Here is a 15,443-nt window from a genome sequence, read left to right as displayed (position 1 = left end):
GTGTACAGCAGTGCATACTTGCTGGTCGTCTCCTCCACCCACAGGTCCTGCAACTCTATGCCCAAGACTGCGGGCCACAGTGACCACATGGGCGACCCTGCCCCGACCTCCGGCTGCCTTCCCCGCCTCCCCCCTCCCTCCTGCCCGCACAGCCTGGACACTGCGGGAGACAGGGGACCCCCGCCCCCCCGCCGCCCATTCCCAAACCGGAGCCCGGGGGCAGCCAGCACGCAGGCTCAGACAGCGAGGGGGTCAGGGTGCAGCCACCAGCCCCGCTGCTCAAAGGGGGCAGGAGACCCATCACCCTGGAGAGGGAGGAGCCCAGGATGGGGTGCTGTCACCTGCCCGTCCAGCAGGGGGAGCGACGAGTTCTGGGGAGACCCCACGGGGCAGGGCGGGGCCGGCAGGACTGGCTCCAGAGTGAGTCCTGGTGTCCCCCTCCCCCATCTCCCCCCCCCCCCCCACAGCTGGGGGCAGATCCAGCCAGACGCCAGGCTCCCCAGCCCGGAGGGGAGGCCCTCGGCCTGCTGGGCTGGGGTGTTGTCACCCGCAGTGCATCCAGGCCGCTGGCGTGGGGGCCACTCACAGGGGCTGCTGTAGGTGTAGTGGCCGGGGGTGTCCGTTGGCGACAGCAGCACGCTCCACTTCTCATACTCCTCTCTCCTGTGGGCAGGGCACCGTCAGGGTCAAGCGTGGGGCTCTGGGCCGGCAGCCAGCCACAGGGGCCGGCGGGCCCTGGGGGAGCCCTTAACCCCGATGCCTACGCCCCTCCCCCCCCCCCCCCGCCCCACCTGAGGAAGCCGGTGGTGAGGTTGAGGACTCCTTCCCCGTGCTCGGGCACGGCAGGGGCAATCACGATCAGACACATGGACTGGGAGTCCTTCTGTTCCAGGAACCAGCTGGCGTTGGAGGCCAGGCCCACGGCGAACCAGCGCCCCAGGAACTTCGGACGGACCCCAGTCAGCCAGGGCCCCACGGGCCTCCCGGTGGGCACCCCGCCCTCCATGTCCCGTGGCCAGTCCGCCCCCAGCCCAGCTCCTCGAGGAGCGGCAGCTCAGGGCACTGGGCAGTTTGGGGGGGGCTGGGGGTTGGGCGCTGGTGTCCACGACACTGGACGCTCCAGGGAAGGACAGGGCGGCGGGCGGACCCAGTGCCGGGTCAATGGGAGTCTGCGGCCCCCCAGCCGTTCCCTGTCTGCGTCTCCCCCCCGGGGGTGTCCCAGCTCTGAGCCTGCTTCCCCCAGCACCCGAGCTCCGAGGGTGACTGTTTGGAGGGTAGGCAGGCAGGGGGCCGGCGTGTCTGCGGGTCCCGTGTGAGGCCTTTGGACATGGGCTTCCCCGCTGGAGGAAGGGCAGCGTGGCCGGTCGGTCCTCTCTCTGGGGGACAGCCCAGACAGAGCCCCTCCCTCCGCAGAGCCCTCCCCGGGGGACCGGCCGGGGGCTCCACCTGGTCCTGCTGGAAGCGGGGCTGCTCAGAGGCCAGCGCCGGGGCCGGCAGGACCCCCAGGGCCCCCAGCAGGACCAGTGCCATCCAAAGGGAGCACGGAGCGGCCATCGGGACTGGGCCGTTGTCAGAGTCGGAGGCGGGAGCAGCAGTGAGGCTGAGCGGGATTTGCAGGATGGACAGAGCCGGGGGACCCTATTTAAGGGCCCGGCTTGGCCTGCGCCCGGAGCCAAGGCCGGCCCCGGGGCGCGTGACACCTCAGATCCCCCCACCCCCAGCTCTTCCCGAAAAGGCTCTAATCCCACAGGCAACCTGCCCCGGGGCTGGGGCTGGGGGCAGGCGGTTTCTTTCCAGAGACAGAACCTGCCCTGGGGCTGATGGGGCAGGGCACTCAACTGCAGCCTTGCCTGTCCATGGCCTGCCGGCCGCTGCCGCCTGGGATGGGGTGTACTGGCCCCTCCTGCCACCCCCCAGAAACAGGTGCTGGGCCCTGGCACTGCCTCCGGTCACACAGAAACAAGGGGGCGGGGGGACCTGCAGCCCGGTGCAGGGGAGACCCCAAGAGGCCGCCTGGGAGCACCCCGAGAGGCCTGTGAGCTGGCTCAGTTACCCAGCAGACATGAGGGTACGTCCCTGAGCGACATGTGCTGGGGAGGGCTGGGGGGGAGGCGGCCGCTTGCCTGCTGCCACAGACACTTGGGTGCAAGGAGCTGCCTCGTCCTCAAACAGCCCCAGGGCACCCCCAGACCACACCCAGGCCACACCCAGGCCACCCCCAGACCAACCCCAGGCCACTCCCACAACACCCCCAGACCACCCCCAGGCCACCCCCAGACCACCCCAGGCCACCCTGTTGTGGGGTCAAACCCTGGGTTCAAAATCAGACCACCAGTGGCTGATTGATTAATTAAAAAAAAAAAAAAGCAGACAAGGATTTATTGAACTGGCCAGAACAGCCATGAGAGCACCACACGCAGGTGGTCTCCACACGACTGCACCGTTCAGGGGTAGGCAATTCCTTTTAAAGGTTTAAACTGCAAGAATTTTCCTTTTGTTCCTAAAGTTCTAAAGACTGAATTCTAAAGACTGGGGACAGCCAGCAGGGTCGGTTCCCAGTCACGTCCTACTGGACGTGGGAATGTGGTCCTGTCTTGCAATAGCGATAACACAGAAGCAGAGCTCAGCAGTTAGTCTCTGAAGGTTATCTACAGTTTCTATCCCTGAAACTACTGAGTCAGTGGGAGTCATTCTCTCGTGGTCCTGGTCCCAGGCAAGGGAAAATTGCCTTAGCCTCCAGGTCTTCTCCTGGAAGCTGAGGTAAGTACCCTGTGTTTTAATCAGATGCAGGGGCCAAACTAGAAGGGGTAAATCCCATGGGGCCGTGGGGCTATTGTGAAGGCAGGGGGTCCCTGTGTGAGGAAGTGCCCGGGAGATGGCAGGAAAGGGTCCCCAACACTCCCCCACCCCCAGCGACAGTGACAAGCCTGCCGTGCACCCGGCCCTCCGGGGGCCTGTGTCCCAGAAGCACCCGAGGGGGAGGACTGACCACGACCCCCTGGGAGGGAGCCCTGGAAGGTCCCCGTGACCGTCTCCAGCTTTGCACACGCTCCTTCCCCGACGTGGGTCTCAGCCTCTCCGTCCCCCTCCCCCTGGGAGCCCCCCACGGCCGGCCGGGAGGAGCCGGGCAGCCAGCCCCGCCCGCCACGGCCCCGACCCCGGCAGGGGGCACGGGAGGCCTCACAGGGCCTGCCCCAGCCTTGCACATGAGGACTCCATCGTCTTGGGTGCCGAGCGCGGGAGCCCAGGCTGAGGGTGCTGGGGGAGCCGTGGACAGCCCCTGCCTGGTCTCCCGACCGCAGTGCCAGGGCGTGGGGGGTGGGAGCCCCCTCCCCCGGCCGACCTGTTACCCGCCCGCCCCTCCCCCACAGGCTGGTGCCCTGAGTCCCCAGGGCCCCGTCACCCTAAGACACAACGCTCGCATGGCCTTTTCTGTTTATTTACTTAAAACAAACATCTGTGCGCTGCGTGCAGCTCCGGCTGCAGGCGGCAGGCGGCGGCTGGGTGGGGAGCACTGACAGCCGGGGGCAGGCGGGGCCCCTGTCCTCTCCTGGCCAGTGGGGCCGGCCTCGCCTTCCCTGGTACCCAGCCTGCTGCCTCCAGCAGCCCCTGCCCGGCCACAGGGGGGAGCCCCCAGCACGAAAGCAGGTCCTGGCACCCCTTCCAGAACCCCAGCAGGTGGGTGCCCGGGGCCGGGATGCAGCCCCTGAGTCCCCGCCCAGCCCCGGGTCGTCAGAGAGAAGGGGGTCCAGGAGGGGCGGGCACACCCGGCAGCGTCACCCCGGTGGCCCCGGGGTGGGGGGTGGGGGGCGAGCTGGGCGGGCAGAGCCGGGCTCCGGCCGAGGCTGAGGCTTAAGGCAGAGCAGGGGAGGGTGTCAGCCGGCCGGGCGGCCTTTGGCACAATGCGGGGAGGGCGGCCCTGGCAGGGGCAGGGGCTGGAGCCCTTGGTCCTGGACCTCCCCCTCCAGGGCCTGCTGGGCGGGCACCGGGCCAGCTCTGTCCCCCGAGTTCCGCCCCTCCGGGGGGACTGAGCCGCGCCTGGTGGTCAGCAGAGCGTGTCCGTGTTGAAGGAGAGCTGGGCCTGGCAGACGGCAGACAGGCCGGTTAGGGCGGCCCCCGGCACCCAGCAGTGCCCGACCCCAGGCCCGGGCATGCTCTCCCCCTCCCGCCCTCACCCAGGGGGGCAGCCTCTGCTCAGCCCGGTGCCCCCACCCCTGCCTGCCTTCGCTGAGGCCTCTCCCAGCCTCCCGGCCTCTAGGGTCTGTGGGGGCCTGTTTGCCGGGGGCGGTTTGTCCCGAGCACGGGGTCCCTCTGTCCTGGACTCGGGCCAGAAGTGTCCCCGCGGCCGCCGGCCCTGCCCGCAGTCACCTCCACACCCATCCCCTCCCCACACCCACCTCCACACCCATCCCCTCCCCACACCCACCTCCACACCCCTCCCATCCACACACCCACCTCCACACCCCGCCCCTCCCCACACCCACCTCCACACCGTTGATGCCCAGGAGGCCGAAACACTCGCCGGGGCCCACGCCCAGGCACAGGCGGTCCACGGCCAGGATGCTGCCGATCTTCCGCGACTTGTACACCTGCCAGCGACGGCAAACCAACCTCCACACCCCTTACCATCCCCACACCCACCTCCACACCCCCTCCCCTCCCCACATTCACCACACACACAGACACACAGAGACATGCACACACTCACAGAGACACAGAGACCTGCACACACAGATATTCACATGCACACATGTTGCACACACAGACACGCACACAGACACACGTTTCACGTACACATGTTTCACAGAGAGATGTGCACAAACATGTATACACACGTGCACACAGAGACATGAACACACAGACACAGAGACATGCACACAAAGAATTGCACACAAAGGCATGCACACTCGTTGCACAGACATAGACACGCACACACCTGCATGCATATGCACTCATGCACGTGCACACACAGGTGCAGGCAGGCTCCCACGCCGCCCACCTCTCGGGGGACACAGTGTCTCTTTGTGAGTCTGGGAGCTCCCACTGGCAGAAGAATGCCTGGCAGGAGGACTCGCCTTCTCCGGTTCCCGGATTAGTGGGCGCGGACTTCCACCCCCTCCTCAGCCGGACTCAGCCCTGGGCAGCAGGTGACCCTGAGCCGCTGCGCCCTTAGCTCGGTCCCGGCTGCCCCGGGGCTGGCCGAGCTGCCCGAGGCCCCCGGGGGAGGCAAACTGCGGGCATGACAGGCCTCCCAGCACCATCTGGGGTGACCAGTCTGTGCCAGCTCACGGCGGTGGCTGAGCCTGCTGGGGTTCAGGACAGAGGGGGCAGCCTGGCGTGACCGGGCGTGACCGGGCGTGGTCTGGGCTCGGCGTGGGGGGGTGAGCTCGCCTACGTCACCCTCTAGGTTTTACAGATAAAGCTGCTCGGAGCCCTGATCCCGGTCGACCTGCTTATTTCTGGGGAGCAGGAGGGCGCACGTGAAGCAGGTCCCCCCAACATTTCCCCATCTGGGGGCTGAGCAAGACAGCCCCGACCCTCAGCTCCTTGCCTGACACCCCACACCTCCAGCCAGGAGCCCGCCCAGATCCCGGCCCCACCCTGCCTGATGCCCAGGCTCGGGGAGCTGAGGGGCAGCCATGGCAGCTGATGGAGCCCGGCTGGGGGGCCAGGCCTGGGGGCGGGGTGAGCCCCTGGGCAGTGAGCCCCTGCTGCTGTCCCCCCCGCCTCCCCGTCCTCACTCCTCGCCAAACCTCCCTCCCCAGGGCCAGGCCACGTCCAGGCACAGCCGTCCCCGGAGCCTGGTCCCGTCTGTGCCCACACCCTCCCCCAGTGGGCACACACTGGGTGCCTGGAGGAGCCGGCACCGGGCGACCACGGGGTGGGCGGCGGCATCCGGAGCACCCGGGCCGGCCCAGGCGGCGTCGGTCCTCACTGGACCCCCAGCAGGCGGGGCACCCACCGGCCTGGGGCGCCCTCCCTCCTGGGCGCCCTCCCGCCTGGGGCGCCCTCCCGCCTGGGGTGCCCTCCCGCCTGGGCACCCTCCCACCTGGCCGGGCCCCGGGGCCACAGAGCTGGCCCTGCCCTCGGGATGCAGAGCCCCGGGGGGCTCCCTGCCCCTTTGAACAGGAGCAGCAGGTGCTGGGGAGAGAAAAGACGGTTTATTCAGGAGCCGGCAGTCACAGGCCATGCTCACAGCCGCCAGGGCACGGGGTTTGGCTTGGTTTGCTTTCTTACTGACTTTCAGAGAGAGGGGAAGGGACAGGGAGGGTGAGAGCAGAGCACGGATGGGACCCGCAGCCTTAGGCCAACACCCACCCACTGTGGGCACCGGCAGGAGGGCACGGAGCTCAGGAGGGGGAGGGGGAGCAGAGGAACCGTGGGGGCGGAGGGGTCTGTACACGGATCCACACGGCCCATTCCGACAGGACCTCAGACTGGTCCCGACTGGTCTGTCCGTCCTGGTTAAGGTTGAAGGTCAGCCCGTGCCCAAGGGCCCAGCCGGTGCCTTGTGAAGTCAGTCCCTGGGGTTCCCACGTGAAGGTGCTGCATGTCCCACCCGAGCCCGGCCTCCCAGCGCGCAAGAGCCGCAGGGGGCAGAGCCAGCGGCCCTGGGGCCGGCTGAGGGCTGCCAGACGCTGCTCCAGTTGTGTCCTGCCCGTCCCGGGTCTGGCTGCTCTTCAGCCCCGGGATGGGGGTGGGGGTCTGGGGGTGGCCTGGTGGTGGTCTGGGGGTGGCCTGGGGGTGACCTGGGGGTGGCTTGGGGGTGGCCTGGGGTGGCCTGGTGGTGATCTGGGTGTGGCCTGGTGGGGGTCTGGGGTGGTGTCGGGGTGGTCTGGATGTGGCCTGGGTGTGGTCTGAGGGTGGCCTGGGGTGCCCTGGGGGTGGCTTGGGGGTGGCCTGGGATTGAAATATAGTGGCAACCATACTTTGGTAAAAACTGCTATTTGAATTTTAACCCTCCTAGTTTGGCCCCTGCATCTGATTAAAACACAGAGTACTTACCTCAGCTTCCAGGAGAAGACCTGGAGGCTAAGGTAATTTTCCCTTGCCTGGGACCAGGACTATGAGAGAATGATTTCCACTGACTCAGTAGCTTCAGGGATAGAAACTGTAGATAACCTTCAGAGACTAACTGCTGAGCTCTGCTTCTGTGTTATCGCTATTGCAAGACAGGACCACATTCCCACGTCCAGCAGGACGTGACTGGGAACCGACCCTGCTGGCTGTCCCCAGTCTTTAGAATTCAGTCTTTAGGATTTTAGGAACAAAAGGAAAATTCTTGCAGTTTAAACCTTTAAAAGGAATTGCCTACCCCTGAAACGGTGGAGACCACCTGCGTGTGGTGCTCTCATGGCTGTCCTGGCCAGTTCAATAAATCCTTGCCTGCTTTTTTTTTAAATTAATTAATCAGCCTCCGGTGTTCTTATTTTGAACCCAGGGTTCAACCCCACGACAGGGTGTCCTGGGGGTGTCCTGGGGGTGGCCTGGGATGGTCTGGGGCAGGCGTCCTCAAACTTTTTAAAGTGGGGGCCAGATCACGGTCCCTCAGAGAGCTTGAGGGCCGGACTATATGAACTACTAATTCCTACTGTAACACCTTGGCTGCGCTCACTGCCCAAAAATCTGGCCGGCAGGATCAGACTGCCCTGGGGGCTGCATGTGGCCTGAGGGCTGTAGTTTGAAGACCCCTGGTCTGGGGGGTGTCCTGGGGGTGGTCTGGGTGTGGTCTGGGGGTGGCCTGGGGTGGCCTGGGTGTGGCCTGGGGGTGGCCTGGGTGTGGTCTGTGTGTGGTCTGGGGGTGGTTTGGGGGTGGTCTGGGTGTGGCCTGGGTGTGGTCTGGGGGTGACTTGGGGGTGGCCTGGGGCTGTTTGAGGACAAGGCAGCTCCTTGCACCCCGGTGTCTGGGGCAGCAGGCGAGCGCCCGCCTCCCCCCCAGCCCTCCCCAGCACATGCCGCTCAGGGACATAGCGGCCTCATGTCTGCTCGGCCGCTGAGCTCAGCTCACAGGCCTCTTGGTGTGCCCCCAGGTGGCCTCTTGGGGTCCCCCCTGCACAAGGCCGCTGGTCCCCCCGCCCCCTTGTTCCTGTGTGACCGGAGGCAGTGCCAGGGCCCAGCACCTGTTTCTGGGGGGTGGCAGGAGGGGCCAGCACACCCCATCCCAGGCGGCAGCGGCCGGCAGGCCAGGGACAGGCAGGGCTGCAGTTGAGTGCCCTGCCCCATCAGCCCCAGGGCAGGTTCTGTCTGTGGAAAGGGACCCGCCTGCCCCCAGCCCCAGCCCCGGGGGAGGTTGCCTGTGGGATCCGAGCCTTTGCGGTTGGGGGGGGGGGGGAAAGCTGGTGGGGGTGGCTGCGGCATCACACGCCCCAGGGCCGGCCTTGGCTCCGGCGCAGGCCAAGCCGGGCCCTTAAATAGGGTCCCCCGGCTCTGCCGTCCTGAAACTCCCGCTCGGCCTCACTGCTGCTCCCGCCTCCGCCTCCGACGTCGGCTCAGCCCCGATGGCCGCTCCGCGCTCCCTGTGGATGGCGTTGGTCCTGCTGGGGGCCCTGGGGGTCCTGCCGGCCCCGGCGCTGGCCTCTGAGCAGCCCAGCTTCCAGAAGGACCAGGTGGAGCCCCCGGCCGGTCCCCCGGGGAGGGCTCTGCGGAGGGAGGGGCTCTGCCTGGGCTGTCCCCCAGAGAGAGGACCGACCGGCCACGCTGCCCTTCCTCCAGCGGGGAAGCCCGTGTCCACAGGCCTCACACGGGACCTGCAGACACGCCGGCCCCCTGCCCGCCTACCCTCCAGTCACCCTCGGAGCTCGGGTGCTGGGGGAAGCAGGCTTGAAGCTGGGACACCCCCGGGCGGGAGACGCAGACAGGGCGGGACTGGGGGGCCACAAACTCCCGTGGACTCGGCGCTGGGTCCGCCCGCCGCCCTGCCCTTCCCTGGAGCGTCCAGTGTCGTGGACACCAGCGCCCAACCCCCAGCCCCCCCCAAACTGCCCAGTGCCCTGAGCTGCTGCTCCTCGAGGAGCTGGGCTGGGGGCGGACTGGCCACGGGACATGGAGGGCGGGGTGCCCACCAGGCGGCCCGGTGGGCCTTGGCTGACGGGGGGCCATTCGCAGTTCCTGGGGCGCTGGTTTGCCGTGGGCCTGGCTTCCAACGCCAGCTGGTTCCTGGAGCAGAAGGACAACCAGTCCATGTGTCTGATCGTGATTGCCCCGGCCACGCCCGAGCACGGGGAAGGAGTCCTCAATCTCACCACCGGCTTCCCCAGGTGGGGCTGCGGGGGCATCGGGGCTGAGGGCTCCCCCAGGGCCCGGCCTGCCCCCGTGGCTGGCTGCCGCCAGGATCCCCACGCTTGACCCTGACGGTGCCCTGCCCGCAGGGGAGAGGACTATGAGACACGGAGCATGCTGCTGTCGCCAACGGACACCCCCGGCCACTACACCTACACCAGCCCCTGTGAGTGGCCCCCACGCCAGAGGCCTGGACGCACTGCGGGTGACAGCACCCCAGCCCAGCAGGCTGAGGGCCTCCCCTCCGGGCTGGGGAGCCTGGCGTCTGGCTGGATCTGCCCCCAGCTGGGGGGTGGGGGGGACACCAGGACTCACCCTGGAGCCAGTCCTGCCGGCCCCGCCCTGCCCCGTGGGGTCTCCCCAGAACTCGTCGCTCCCCCTGCTGGACGGGCAGGCGACAGCACCCCATCCTGGGCTCCTCCCTCTCCGGGGCGATGGGTCTCCTGCCCCCTTTGAGCAGCAGGGCTGGTGGCTGCACCCTGACCCCCTCGCTGTCTGAGCCTGCCTGCTGGCTGCCCCCGGGCTCCGGTTTGCGAACGGGTGGGGGGGGGGGTTCCCTGGCTCCCGCAGTGCCCAGGCTGTGCAGGCAGGACGGAGGGGGGAGGGGGGGAAGGCAGCCGGAGGTTGGGGCAGGGTCGCCATGTGGTCACTGTGGCCCGCAGTCTTGGGCATAGAGTTGCAGGACCTGTGGGTGGAGGAGACGACCAGCAAGTATGCACTGCTGTACACTGTGTGCGCCGAAGACAAGAACGGCTTCCACTTGGCCACGCTGTACAGTGGGTGCACGCCTCCCCCTACCCTCCTGACCACCCTCCCCGCCCTGTCCCCCCTCCCCTGCTCACCCCCCTGCCCCGCCCCGGACCCCTCTGGCCCCCTTGCCCTGCCCCCCTCCCCTGACCCGTATCCCCCTGCCCCGCCCCGGACCCCTCTGGCCCCCCTGTCCTGTACTCCCCTGCCTTGTACCTCCCCGGTACCTCCCTGGCCTCAGGCCCTCCTGGAGGGGGGCACGCGCACTCGGGGAGGCAGATCTGAGGCCTCCTGTCCCCGTCCGCCCCGCCCAGGCCGCACTGAGACCCCGGAGGACGCTGTGAAGGACAAGTTCACTGCCTTCGCCTCCGCCAAGGGCTTCCCCAACGAGGACATCGTCTTTCCGCCGAACACGGGTGAGGGGCCACCCGGGCGGGCAGCGGGCTGCAGCCGGTCAGAGCGGACAGTCTCCCCGCTCCCGGGGCCAGACCACCCTGGGCAGCGGCATGGCCTACACAGGGGGCCCTGTCCTCCCCCAGGACCGTGGCCCACAAAACCCCTCTATCCAGCACCCCGGGTGGCCAGGCCCTGTCGGCCCAGACTCAGGTGTCTCCAGCGGGTGGGGGCAGGCGCTGTGGGCACCGGGGCAGCAGCACATTGGGGCCCGAACGTGGGCGCCCCGAGGCTCAGGCCCTGGGCCCTGGGGGTCAGGCCGCCTGTCTGAAGCGGGGGTTGGGGGAGGGTTGGGAGTGATGGGGCTGGGGGAGGGGTGAGGGGTGGGAGGGGAGGGGCGGGAGTGGCCCTGACACAGGCGCTGACCGCCGCTGTCCCTCGCCTCTTTCTCGGCAGGCAAGTGCATGGATGCCTAGCAGTAGGTGAGTGGGCTGTGGGCTGGCCTCACCCGCCATTCCACCTGCCATACAAGGGGGGTCCCTGGCCTGCAGGAGCAGCCCAAGGGGCAGGGCTCCCCTGGGGTCCAGAAAGGCAGGAGGGGCTGGGGCTGCGGCAGGATCTGGTGTGGAGGTTCCAGGAGACCTTGGGGCTTCCCCTCCCCGGTAGCCTGGGCCGCTGGGGCGGCTGCTGATCCTGGGATGGGTGCAGTGGGGTGCAGTGGGGAGGAGCAGTGGGGAGGGGCAGGGCGGGCCGCCTGCTCCAGCTCCTCCTGTTCTCAGGCAGGTGACGGGCCCTCAGGACCTGGCCGGCCGCCCTGCTCCATCCTCTCCATGACCCGGAGTCCCAGCCCTGGCTCCCCGACCACCACTCCCGCCCTCGGCTTTGTCCTCCTCCGAGAATAAAATCTAAAGCAGCTGGCAGTGTCTGTGTGTCTGTCCTGTGGTCGGTCACCTGAGGCCGCCTGGGCCTGCTCTGGCAGCTCTGCCAGGGGGCATGCTGGGGGGGCAGGTCAGAGGCGGGGTGTTTGCCCTCCCCCCTCGGGGCAGATGAGCACAGCGCTGAGACCTGAGACCTGTGCCTTCACCCCCTGGGGCGGCCTAGCCCGCAGGCCCTGTCCCCCCCACCCCGGGCTCCGGGCATAGTCAGGGACGGGGAGCCAGGCAGCGGGCTTTGGGATGGTCCACGTCCTTTATTCAGTCTGTGTCGGGGTGTCCGGCATTAGACGCTGTGTGTCTGTGTCTGAAGGCACCTGAGCGATTTCTCCGGGAGGGCGGAGACTGGTGTGCAGATCCGGAGCGGCCGCCACCGAGGGGCGCAGAGGCACAGGCGGGTCCTGGCAGGGTCTGCACGCGAAGGCGGGAACCGGGCTCTCAGGGCGAAGGGGAGGGAGCGGGCGAGTGAGGCCCCAAACAGAACCGCCACTTACCCCCGAGTCCCGCCCGCACTAAGCCCCGCCCCCAGCGACGTGACCACGCCCCAGGTTTAGCAATGCTCCTGGTCTTCCCTTGTTACTAAGCCCCGCCCCATTCCACAAGCTCCGCCCCAGTCTCCACCCCTGATATAGCCCCGCCCCTAGTTCCTGCCCCGTGACGAAGCCCCGCCCAGAGACTAGCACCCCGCGCCGGCCTGAGTCTGACAGGCCAGGCGCAGGCCCCGCCCCCAGTGCAGGCACGCTCCCGCCTCTTGCCCCGCGCAGGCGCCTGAGCGGTGCGGACCCGAGAGGAAGCCTGGCCGCGCTCCCGGAGTTGGCCATGCTCTGCACGCTGCCACCAGGCCCGGGGCCCCTGCGCTTCGTGTGCTTCTGAGAGGAGGAGCCGGGCGAGGAGGAACCAGGCGAGGAGGGGCCGGGCGAGGAGGGGCGGGGCGCCCGGGGCAGGGGCTGCTTCCGCCTGCAGTGAGTGCCGGCCCCATGGCGAGGCGGGCGGCTCTCGGAGGCCGCTGACAGTCTCTCCTGCAGCGTGACGGAGGGCGCGCGGCTCTGGAGCACCTGCTTCCCGCGCGCCCGCCTGGCGCCCACACAGGCCCGCGACCCCTCAGACCCGCCCTGACCCGTTTAACATCCCCTCAGACCCTCCGGTGTCCGCCAGACCCGCCCAGCGCCCCCTCAGAACCGCCCACACAGGCCGGCGCCCCTTCAGACCCGACCTGAACCACCTTGCGCCCCCTCAAACCCTCCGGTGTCAGCCAGACCCACCCGGCGCCCCCTAAGACCCACCCACACAGGCCGGGGCCCTCTCAGACCCGTCCACACAGGCCGTCGCACCCTCAGACCTGCCCTGACCGGTTCAGCATCCCCTCAGACCCTCCGGTGTCCAACAGACCCGCCGGGCGCCCATCAGACCCGCCCACACAGGCCGGCGGCCCTTCAGACCCGCCCTGACCCACCTGGCGCCCCTCAGACCCTCTGGTGTCGGCCAGACCCGCCCGGCGCCCCCTCAGACCCGTCCACACAGGCCGGCGCCCCTTCAGACCCGCCCTGACCCACCTGGCACCCCCTCAGACCCCCCCACACAGGCCGGCGCCCCCTCAGACCCCCCTACACAGCCGGCGCCCCCTCAGACTCGCCCTGACCCGTTCAGCATCCCGGAAGACCCTCCGGTGTCCGCCAGACCCGCCCGAGGCGCCCCCTGAGACCCGCAAACACAGGCCGGCGCCCATTCAGACCCGCCCTGACCCACCTGGCGCCCCCTCAGACCCTCCGGTGTCCGCCAGACCCGCCCGAGGCGCCCCCTCAAACCCGCCCACACAGGTCTGCGCCCCCTCAGACCCGCCCACACAGGCCAGCAACCTCTCAGACCCGCCCTGACCCACCTGACGCCCCCTCAGACCCTCTGGTGTCCGCCAGACCCGCCCGGCGCCCCCTCAGACCCCCCTGACCCACATGGCGCCCCCTCAGACCCGCCCTGACCCGTTCAGGATCCCCTCAGACCCTCCGGTGTCTGCCAGACCCGCCCGGCGCCCCCTCAGACCCGCCCACAAAGGCCGGCGCCTCCTCAGACCCGCCCTGACCCGTTCAGTATCCCCTAAGACCCTCTGGTGTCCGCCAGACCCACCCGCGGCGCCGCCTCAGACCCGCCCACACAGGCCGGCGCCCCCTCAGACCCGCCCTGATCCGGTCAGCATCCCCTCAGACAATCCGGTGTCCGCCAGACGCCCACACAGGCCTGCACCCCCTCAGACCCGCCCACACAGGCCGGCAACCCCTCAGACCCGCCCTGACCCACCTGGCGCCCCCTCAGACCCGCCCTGACCCATTCAGTATCCCCTCAGACCCTCCGGTGTCCGCCAGACCCGCCCACACAGGCCACCGCCCCTTCAGACCCGCCTTGACCCGCCCGGCGCCCCCTCAGACCCACCGATGTGCTCCAGAACCACCGGGCATCCCCTCAGACCCTCCGGTGTTGCCAGACCTGCCCGGCGCCCCCTCAGACCCCCCCACACAGGCCGGCGCCCCCTCAGACCCGCCCTGACCCACCTGGCGCCCCCTCAGAGCCTCCGGTGTTGCCAGACCCGCCCGGCGCCCCCTCAGACCCACCGATGTCCGCCAGACCCACCCGGCATCCCCTCAGAACCTCCTGTGTTGCCAGACCTGCCCGGTGCCCCCTCAGACCCCCCCACACAGCCCGGCGCCCCCTCAGACCCGCCCTGACCCACCTGGCGCCCCCTCAGACCCTCCAGTGTCCGCCAGACCCGCCCGGCGCCCCCTCAGACCCACCCACACAGGCCGGCGCCCCTTCAGACCCGCCCGGCGCCCCCTCAGACCCTCCGGTGTCCGCCAGACCCGCCCAGGCGCCCCCTCAGACCCGCCCACACAGGCCGGCGCCCCCTCAGACCCGCCCTGACCCGGTCAGCATCCCCTCAGACCCTCCGGTGTCCAACAGACCCGCCCACACAGGCCTGCGCCCACTCAGACCCGCCCACACAGGCCAGCAACCCCTCAGACCCGCCCTGACCCATCTGGCGCCCCTTCAGACCCTCTGGTGTCCGCCAGACCGGCACGGCGCCCCTTCAGACCCGCCCTGACCCACCTGGCGCCCCGTCAGACCCGCGCTGACCGGTTCAGGAACCCTCAGACTCTCCGGTGTCCGCCAGACCCAGCCGCCGCCCCCTCAGACCCGCCCACACAGGCCACCGCCCCTTCAGACCCGCCTTGACCCGCCCGGCGCCCCCTCAGACCCACCGATGTGCTCCAGAACCACCGGGCATCCCCTCAGACCCTCCGGTGTTGCCAGACCTGCCCGGCGCCCCCTCAGACCCCCCCACACAGGCCGGCGCCCCCTCAGACCCGCCCTGACCCACCTGGCGCCCCCTCAGAGCCTCCGGTGTTGCCAGACCTGCCCGGCGCCGCCTCAGACCCCCCCACACAGGCCGACGCCCCTTCAGACCCCCCTACACAGCCGGCGCCCCATCAGACCCGCCCTGACCCGTTCAGGTTCCCCTCAGACCCTCCGGTGTCCGCCAGACCCGCCCGGCGCCCCCTCAGACCCGCCCACACAGGCCGGCGTCCCCTCAGACCCGCCCTGACCCACCTGGCGCCCCCTCAGACCCTCCGGTGTTGCCAGACCTGCCCGGCGCCCCTCCCCACTCCCCCCCCCCCCACTTCCAGGCCCAGGTCTGTGGCCCCTCCACACACACACACACACACACACACACACACACCCCGAGCTGTAGCTGGAACTCCGGTCCCTTTAAGGTCAGGACCCTCCAGCCTCCTCGTCAGGCTTAACCCTCACACAGTCCGGAGCCATGGAACCCGGTCAGACCCCTCTCACCCGCTCGGGGGGTCCCGGGGGCTGCTGGGACGGCACCCGGAGCTCAACCTGAACAGCCGGCGGCGGATGCACCAGGGCCGACGGGCAGAGCTGTAATGCCATGCCCGCCAGCTGCTGTGAGCACGGTTATTGTTTCAAAATCTATTTTTATTGATTTCAGAGAGGAAGGGAGAAACATCAGTGATGAGCATCATGGATCGGCTGCCTCCTGCACGCCCCCCACTGGGAATCAAGCTCGCAACCCAGGCCTGT

The 15,443-nt window shown here is 68.9% G+C and overlaps 1 protein-coding gene across 1 annotated transcript; it reads left to right on the top strand.

Annotated features, from left to right (window-relative positions):
- Positions 1-8,344: 8,344 nt before the first annotated feature.
- LOC311630206 (prostaglandin-H2 D-isomerase-like) lies at positions 8,345-12,224 on the top strand (the record flags this gene model as incomplete). Its single annotated transcript, XM_084899091.1, has 6 exons — positions 8,345-8,606; positions 9,106-9,257; positions 9,369-9,445; positions 9,942-10,055; positions 10,341-10,569; positions 12,116-12,224. Exons 1-6 carry the CDS (start codon positions 8,499-8,501, stop codon positions 12,222-12,224), a joined length of 789 nt encoding a protein of 262 aa, XP_084755217.1. The 5' UTR covers positions 8,345-8,498.
- Between the last annotated feature and the right edge of the window lie 3,219 nt (positions 12,225-15,443).

Source organism: Pipistrellus hanaki (assembly GCF_964339955.1).
Source record: "Pipistrellus hanaki genome assembly, chromosome: 11".
Taxonomy (NCBI): Eukaryota; Metazoa; Chordata; class Mammalia; order Chiroptera; family Vespertilionidae; genus Pipistrellus; species Pipistrellus hanaki.
The sequence above is the reverse complement of the archived record's forward strand: the minus strand, read 5'-3'. Positions and strand labels throughout refer to the sequence as shown.